The 9,046-nt window shown below is 44.5% G+C and overlaps 1 gene segment (V, D, J or C); it reads left to right on the top strand.

Annotated features, from left to right (window-relative positions):
• Positions 1 to 367: 367 nt before the first annotated feature.
• Positions 368 to 8,796, top strand: LOC119876568 (the record flags this gene model as incomplete). The annotated part of the segment is given in 4 exon segments: positions 368 to 389; positions 6,990 to 7,288; positions 7,347 to 7,407; positions 8,612 to 8,796. Coding segments are annotated over 4 exon segments (567 nt in total), but the record flags the coding sequence as incomplete, so codon positions are not given.
• Positions 8,797 to 9,046: the final 250 nt, after the last annotated feature.

The raw sequence follows: 9,046 nt of genomic DNA, 5'->3' as shown, positions 1-9,046 counted from the left end.
ATTTTACTAATAAATTGAAATTTCTCTAGAAAATTACCTATATTTATGTGTGTCTTTGGAAATACATGCAGAAACTCAAGAAGAACTGTGCCTAGAGCTTCATATAGTCAGAAGGCCATCAACACAAATTGCTATAGAATTGTGGTGCATCACTTCTGCTGGCATTTAAATACATGAATGTAAGTCTGGAGCTGGTTATATAGTTGGAGGACATGCAAATAGGGACCTCCCTCCACTGATTAAACCAGCCCAGGCCTGACCCTGTGGCCGGGAGAGCAGTCCCAGCTTCAGAATCCCCAGGTGACCCTATTCAGTGATCAGGACACAGCGCAGACAAACCACCATGGAGTCTGTGCTTGGCTGGGTTTTCCTTGTCACTATTTTAAAAGGTAATTCAGGGGGGAGGAGCAGTATGGCAGAAGAGTAGGGTTTCCAAATCACCAGTCCCAACCAAATTACCTAGAAAACCTTCAAATTATCCTGAAAATCTATGAATTCGGCCTGAGAATTAAAGAGAGAACACCTGGAATGCTACAGTGAGAAGAGTTCGCACTTCTATCAAGGTAGGAATACGGGGAAAAAGACATAAAGAAACAAAAGGCATCCAAGGGGTAGGGGCCCTGTGAGGAGCCAGGCTGAGGCCGGGGGAGTGTCCCCAGGACAGGAGAGCCCCGTACCAGAGAAACAGGAGCTGCACCAACATTCCCGGGCAGAAAGGGTCTCGCAGGGATTTGGAGCAGGACCCCAGGAGGGAGGGGATGCCCTCGGGCTCCCTGGGACAGTAAAAGAGCAACTGCGCACCCAGGAGAGTGCGCCGAGCTCCCTAAGGGCTGCAGCGTGCACGGCGGGACCCGGAGCAGCTAGGAGGGGCTTGGGCGGCGGCTCCGCGGAGGGGGCTGTGGGCCTGGGAGCAGCTCGAAGCGGCTCGGGCAAAGGAAGAGACTCCTTGAGGATGTGGCGGTGCGCCCGGGAGCAGCTCGGAGGGGCTTGGGCAGAGGAAGAGGCTCCATGCGGAGGGGGCTGCGTGGCTCTGGGAGCAGCTTGGAGGGGCTCCAGCTTCGGCTCCCCGGAGGGGGCTGTGCGGCCGGGAGCGCGAATCCAACAGCGCAGACCAGGGCACAGGGCGCCAGGGCCACAGCCCAGGATCCGGCCTCCCCCCAGGACAGTCAGAGGCCAGGAGGGCCCAAGACAGCAAGAACGCGCCTGCACAGAGCTGAGCAGATAAGCGGCCCTGCCCCGGAGCTTCCAGGGCCCTGCAGAAGGAGTAGTTACTGCAGGAGCTGAATCCAGGTTTTCAGAGCTACGGCAGCCACTGGGGTTGTTCCTCCTGGCGTCTCACGAGGTAAACAACCCCCACTGAGCCCTGCACCAGGCAGGGGGCAGAGCAGCTCCCCCAAGTGCTAACACCTGAAAATTAGCACAACAGGCCCCTCCCCCAAAAGACCAGCTAGACTGACAAGTTCCAGGGGAAGTCAAGAGACTTAAAGTATACAGAATCAGAAGATACTCCCCCGTGGGTTTTCTGTTTTGTTTTGTTTTGTTTTGCTTTTTGATTGGTATGCTTTCCCCTCCCTTTTTCCCCTTTCTTTCTTTTTCTTCTTTTCTTTTCTTTTTTTCTTCCTTTTTTTCTCTTTCTTTTTTCTTTCCTTCTTTATCTCATCTCTTTTTCTCCTTTTCCCAATACAACTTGCTTTTTGGCCACTCTGCACTGAGCAAAATGACTAGAAGGAAAACCTCACCTCAAAAGAAAGAATCAAAAACAGTTCTCTCTCCCACAGAGTTACAAAATCTGGATTACAATTCAATGTCAGAAAGCCAATTCAGAAGCACTATTATAGAGCTACTGGTGGCTCTACAAAAAAGCATAAAGGTCTCAAGAGACTTCATGACTGCAGAATTTAGAGCTAATCAGGCAGAAATTAAAAATCAATGGAATGAGATGCAATCTGAACTAGAAGTCCAAATGACGAGGGTTAATGAGGTGGAAGAACGAGTGAGTGACATAGAAGACAAGTTGATGGCAAAGAGGGAAACTGAGGAAAAAAGAGACAGACAATTAAAAGACCATGAGGATAGATTAAGGGAAATAAACGACAGCCTGAGGAAGAAAAACCTACATTTAATTGGGGTCCCTGAGGGCGCTGAAAGGGACGGAGGGTCTGAATATGTATTTGCACAAATTCTAGCTAAAAACTTTCCTAATCTGGGAAGGGAAACAGGCATTCAGATCCAGGAAATAGAGAGATCTCCCCCTAAAAATCAATAGAAACCGTCAACGCCTCAACATTTAATAGTGAAGCTTGCAAATTCCAAAGATAAAGAGAAGATCCTTAAGGCAGCAAGAGACAAGAAATCCCTGACTTTTATGGGGAGGAGTATTAGGGTAACAGCAGACCTCTCCACAGAGACCTGGCAGGCCAGAAAGGGCTGGCAGGATATATTCAGGGTCCTAAATGAGAAGAACATGCAACCAAGAATACTTTATCCAGCAAGGCTTTCATTCAGAATGGAAGGAGAGATAAAGATCTTCCAAGACATGCAGGAACTGAAAGAATATGTGACCTCCAAACCAGCTCTGCAAGAAATTTTAAGGGGGACTCTTAAAATTCCCCTTTAAGAAGAAGTTCAGTGGAACAATCCACAAAAACAAGAACTGAAGATATATCATGATGACACTAAACTCATATCTCTCAATAGTAACTCTGAATGTGAACGGGCTTAATGACCCCATCAAAAGGCGCAGGGTTTCAGACTGGATAAAAAAGCAGGACCCATCTATTTGCTGTCTACAAGAGACTCATTTTAGACATAAGGAACCTACAGCCTGAAAATAAAAGGTTGGAGAACCATTTACCATTCGAATGGTCCTCAAAAGAAAGCAGGGGTAGCCATCCTTATATCAGATAAACTAAAATTTACCCCAAAGACTGTAGTGAGAGATGAAGAGGGACACTATCTCATACTTAAAGGACCTATCCAACAAGAGGACTTAACAATCCTCAATATATATGCCCCGAATGTTGGGGCTGCCAAATATATAAATCAATTAATAACCAAACTGAAGAAATACTTAGATAATAATACACTTATACTTGGTGACTTCAATCTAGCTCTTTCTATACTGGATAGGTCTTTTAAGCACAACATCTCCAAAGAATCGAGAGCTTTAAATGATACACTGGACCAGATGGATTTCACAATATCTACAGAACTTTACATCCAAACTCAACTGAATACACATTCTTCTCAAGTGCACATGGAACTTTCTCCAGAATAGACCACATACTGGGTCACAAATTGTGTCTGAACCAATACCAAAAGATTGGGATGGTCCCCTGCATATTCTAAGACCATAATGCCTTGAAATTAGAACCAAATACAACAAGAAGTTTGGAAGGACCTCAAACACATGGAGGTGAAGGACCATCTTGCTAAAAGATGAAAGGGTCAACCAGGGAATTAAGGAAGAATTTAAAAGTTTCAAGGAAACTAATGATAATGAAGATACAGCCGTTCAAAATCTTTGGGATGCAGCAAAGCAGTCCTGAAGGGGAAATACATCGCAATACAAGCATCCATTCAAAAACTGGAAAGAACTCAAATACAAAAGCTAACCTTACACATAAAGGAGCTAGAGAAAAAACAGCAAATAGATCCTACACCCAGGAGAAGACGAGAGTTACTAAAGATTCGAGCAGAACTCAATGAAATCGAGACCAGAAAAACTGTGGAACAGATCAACAGAACCAGGAGTTGGTTCTTTGAAAAAATTAATAAGATAGATAAACCATTAGCCAGCCCTATTAAAAAGAAGAGAGAGAGGACTCAAAGTAATAAAATCATGAATGAGAAAGGAGAGATCACTACCAACACCAAGGAAATACAAACAATTTTAAAAACATATTATGAACAGCTAAACGCCAATATATTAGGCAATCTAGACGAAATGGACGCATTTCTGGAAAGCCACAAACTACCAAAACTGGAACAGGAAGAAATAGAAAACCTGAACAGGCCAATAACCAGGGAGGAAATTGAAGCAGTCATCAAAAACCTCCCAAAACACAAGAGTCCAGGGCCAGATGGCTTCCCAGGAGAATTCTATCAAACGTTTAAAGAAGAAATCATACGTATTCTACTAAAGCTGTTTGGAAAGATAGAAAGAGACGGAATACTTCCAAATGTGTTTTATGAGGCCAGCATCACCTTAATTCCAAAACCAGACAAATACCCCACCAAAAAGGAGAATTACAGACCAATATCCCTGATGAACATAGATGCAAAAATTCTCAACAAGATACTAGCCAATAGGATCCAACAGCACATTAAGAAAATTATTCACTACGACCAAGTAGGATTTATCCCCGGGACACAAGGTTGGTTCAACACTCGTAAAACAATCAATGTGATTCATCATATCAGCAAGAGAAAAACCAAGAAACATATGATCCTCTCATTACATGCAGAGAAAGCATTTGACAAAATACAGCATCCATTTCTGATCAAAACTCTTCAGAGTGTAGGGATAGAGGGAACATTCCTCAACATCTTAAAAGCCATCTACGAAAAGCCCACAGCAAATATCATTCTCAATGTGGAAGCACTGGAAGCCTTTCTCCTAATATTAGGAAGAAGACAGGGATGTCCACTTTCACCACTACTATTCAACATAGTACTGGAAGTCCTAGTCTCAGCAATCAGACAAGAAAAGGACATTAAAGTCATTCAAATTGGCAAAGAAGAAGTCAAACTCTCCCTCTTCGCTGATGACATGATACTCTACATAGAAAACCCAAAAGTCTCCACCCCAAGATTGCTAGAACTCATACAGCAATTCGGTAGCGTGGCAGGATACAAAATCAATGCCCAGAAATCAGGGGCATTTCTATACACTAACAATGAGACTGAAGAAAGAGAAATTAAGGAGTCAATCCCATTTACAATTGCACCCAAAATCATAAGATACATAGGAATAAACCTAACCAAAGAGGTAAAGGATCTATACCCTAAAAACTATAGAACGCTTCTGAAAGAAATTGAGGAAGACACAAAGAGATGGAAAAGTATTCCATGCTCATGGATTGGCAGAATTAATATTGTGAAAAGGTCAATGTTACTAGGGAAATGTACACGTTTAATGCAATCCCTCTCAAAATACCATGGACTTTCTTCAGAGAGTTAGAACAAATTATTTTAAGATTTGTGTGGAATCAGAAAAGATCCCGAATAGCCAGGGGATTTTTTTTAATTTTTATTTATTTATGATAGTCACAGAGAGAGAGAGAGAGGCAGAGACACAGGCAGAGGGAGAAGCAGGTTCCATGCACCGGGAGCCTGACGTGGGATTTGATCCCGGGTCTCCAGGATTGCGCCCTGGGCCAAAGGCAGGCGCCAAACCACTGCGCCACCCAGGGATCCCGCCAGGGGAATTTTAAAAAAGAAAACCATATCTGGGGGCATCATAATGCCAGATTTCAGGTTGTACTACAAAGCTGTGGTCATCAAGACGGTGTGGTACTGGCACAAAAACAGACACATAGATCAGTGGAACAGAATAGAGAACCCAGAAGTGGACCCGCAACTTTATGGTCAACTAATATTCGATAAAGAAGGAAAGACTATCCATTGGAAGAAAGTCTCTTCAATAAATGGTGCTGGGAAAATTGGACATCCACATGCAGAAGAATGAAACTAGACCACTCTCTTTCACCATACACAAAGATAAACTCAAAATGGATGAAAGATCTAAATGTGAGACAAGATTCCATCAAAATCCTAGAGAAAACAGGCAACATCCTTTTTGATCTCAGCCACAGTAACTTCTTGCAAGATACATCCATGAAGGCAAAAGAAAAGCAAAAATGAACTATTGGGACTTCATCAAGATAAGAAGTTTTTGCACAGCAAAGGATACAGTCAACAAAACTCAAAGACAACCTACAGAATGGGAGAAGATATTTGCAAATGACATATCAGAAAAGGGCTAGTTTCCAAGGTCTATAAAGAACTTCTTAAACTCAACACCAAAGAAACAAGCAATCCAATCATGAAATGGGCAAAAGACATGAAGAGAAATCTCACAGAGGAAGACATAGACATGGCCAACATGCACATGAGAAAACGCTCTGCATCACTTGCCATCAGGGAAATACAAATCAAAACCACAATGAGATACCACCTCACACCAGTGAGAATGGGGAAAATTAACAAGGCAGGAAACCACAAATGTTGGAGAGGATGCGGAGAAAAGGGAACCCTCTTACACTGTTGGTGGGAATGTGAACTGGTGCAGCCACTCTGGAAAACTCTGTGGAGGTTCCTCAAAGTGTTAAAAATAGACTTGATCTACGACCCAGCAATTGCACTGTTGGGGATTTACCCCAAAGATACAGATGCAATGAAACGCAGGGACACCTGCACCACGATGTTTATAGCAGCAATGGCCACAATAGCCAAACTGTGGAAGGTGCCTCGGTGTCCATCGAAAGATGAGTTGAAAAAAAGATGTGGTTTATGTATACAATGGAATATTACTCAGCTATTAGAAATGACAAATACCCACCATTTGCTTCAACGTGGATGGAACTGGAGGGTATTATGCTGAGTGAAGTAAGTCAATCGGAGAAGGAGAAACATTATATGTTCTCATTCATTTGTGGAATATAAATAATAGTGAAAGGGAATATAGGGGAAGGTAGAAGAAATGTGTGGGAAATATCAGAAAGGTAGAGAGAACGTAAAGACTGCTAACTTTGGGAAACGAACTACCGGTGGTAGAAGGGGAGGAGGGCAGGGGGTGCGAGTGAATGGGTGACGGGCACTGGGAGTTATTCTGTATGTTGGTAAATTGAACACCAATAAAAAATGAATAAAAAATAAATAAAAGGTAATTCATAGAGAACCAAAGACCTTGAATCTGTGAGTGGAGATGAGTGAGAGAAACTGGGGATGTGGGACAGTTTCCTGACCAGGATGTCTTGTGTTTGCAGGTGTCCAGGGCGACGTGCAGTTGGTGGAGCTTGGGGGAGACCTGGTGAAGCCAGGGGGGTCCCTGAGACTCTCCTGTGTGGCCTCTGGATTCACCTTCATTAGCTATGCCATGAGTTGGGTGTGCCAGGCTCCAGGGAAGGGGCTGCAATGGGTTGCAGCTATTAGCAGTAGTGGAAGTAGCACATACCACGTAGACGCTGTGAAGGGCCGATTCACCATCTCCAGAGACAACGCCAAGAACACGGAGTATCTGCAGATGAACAGCCTGAGGGCTGAGGACACAGCCGTGTATTACTGTGCAGACACAGTGAGGGGCCCTCATTGTGAGCCCAGACACAAACCTCCCTGTAGAAGAGGATCAGGACCACCAGGGGGTGCACACTGGTCACCACTTCTATCTTGAAGTCCCAGGAGCAGGTACAGAGGGTGGTTCTGGGCAGGTTTCCTGTCGGGGTCTGGGATTCCTCTCCAAGGAGCAGTCTCCCCCAGGGAGCCCCTCTCAACACTTGATTATGTGTTTACTTATTCAGTCTTTAAGAGACTTAGAATTCAACGATAGGTCTTGCATTTACTTGTACTTAACTTTTCCTGACCCGACATATTAATCAATTACAAATAACTCCCTTCACATCATCTGAAGCTTTTCATGAGTCCTAGTGGTACTCACTGTGGATCACAGGACCCCAAGATAACATGCTGTCTTGCACATCTCGGTATAGAGGAATCCCCAATCAACACAAGAGAAAAGAAACATAATACAAAAATGTTGGGGATCCCTGGGTGGCTCAGCGGTTTAGCGCCTGCCTTTGGCCCAGGGCATGATCCTGGAGTCCCGGGATCGAGTCCCACATTGGGCTCCCGGCATGGAGCTTGCTTCTCCCTTCTCCTGTGTCTCTGCCTCTCTCTCTCTCTCTCTCTCTCTCTCTCTCTCTGTCTAAGTCTATCATGAATAAATAAATACATATTAAAAATGTTAATAACAGCCTCGGAGTGAGAGAGATTCCCAGCTGAAATGGTAGGGAATTAGACTCAGAGGTCAGTCACACACACACACACACACACACACACACACACACACACACACAATAATGAGAGTATAACCTTTCATCACCTTCACCTTCATATCTGATGAGAGCCAGGCCGGCCTCTCATCATGGCACAAATACCTGTATGGTACCAGGGAATGACACTGGCTCTGGGTGTGTGTTGTGGGCCAGTGGTGGGGACGGCGTCCTGCTCCAGGAAGGGCTTGTGTGGAGTAAGTGTCCCAACTGCATCAAAAGAGGAAACTCCAGGGTGATTGTTTGATTTCTTTTCCTTTGGGTGGAGGAGAAGAACGAGGAAGGAATATCAGGGTGCTACCAGTTAATAAAGACCGGATATGGTGTGAGGAATTTCATTAAACCAGGGTAAATCTAGAAGGACAAAAGAGAAACATGGTCATTCTCAGTAGACAAGTGTCTGAATCATATTGAAAGGAGATGAATAATATATGGAAGTGGCACAAAACTTTAAATAATAATACAAATAGGCCAAGATCCTATCCAGGTCTCAGATGGAAGCTGTCCTCTTCCCAAGGAACCATTTGGTTCTGGAGATCATGTGTACTTGGTGTTCTCAGAGACCAGAGGCTTCTACTGGACCATGAGGATCCTCAGGGAGAGGAGTTGGATTGAAGGACCTTCGATCTGCAGGGCAAAACTCATGGATACTTCAGGGGCTGATATCAGTTCACTGGTTGTGAGCTTTACCATCCCTGTGGTGAAACCTAATGTCCATGTGATGGGGGAGGAGGTGGAGCCTTAGGGACCACTTAGGTTAGGAGGTACAGCCTCATGTTGGGATAAGGGCATTTATACACCAGGACTGGGAAAGCTCCCTGCACCCTGGCTCCATGTGAGGTGACTGGGAAAGGATGGGGTAGGATGTGGGCGCTCTCCAGACACCACAGCTACCTGCACTTGGACCTCAGACGACCCAGACACCAGATCTGTGAGAATGAGTGTCTGTTGTTTGATCTGCCCAGCTCATGTATATTGTTCCAACAGGGGGCATG

The sequence above is a fragment of the Canis lupus genome, chromosome 8, assembly GCF_011100685.1.
Source record: "Canis lupus familiaris isolate Mischka breed German Shepherd chromosome 8, alternate assembly UU_Cfam_GSD_1.0, whole genome shotgun sequence".
In the NCBI taxonomy this organism is placed as follows: Eukaryota; Metazoa; Chordata; class Mammalia; order Carnivora; family Canidae; genus Canis; species Canis lupus.
This window is presented reverse-complemented; position numbering and strand designations above follow the sequence as displayed.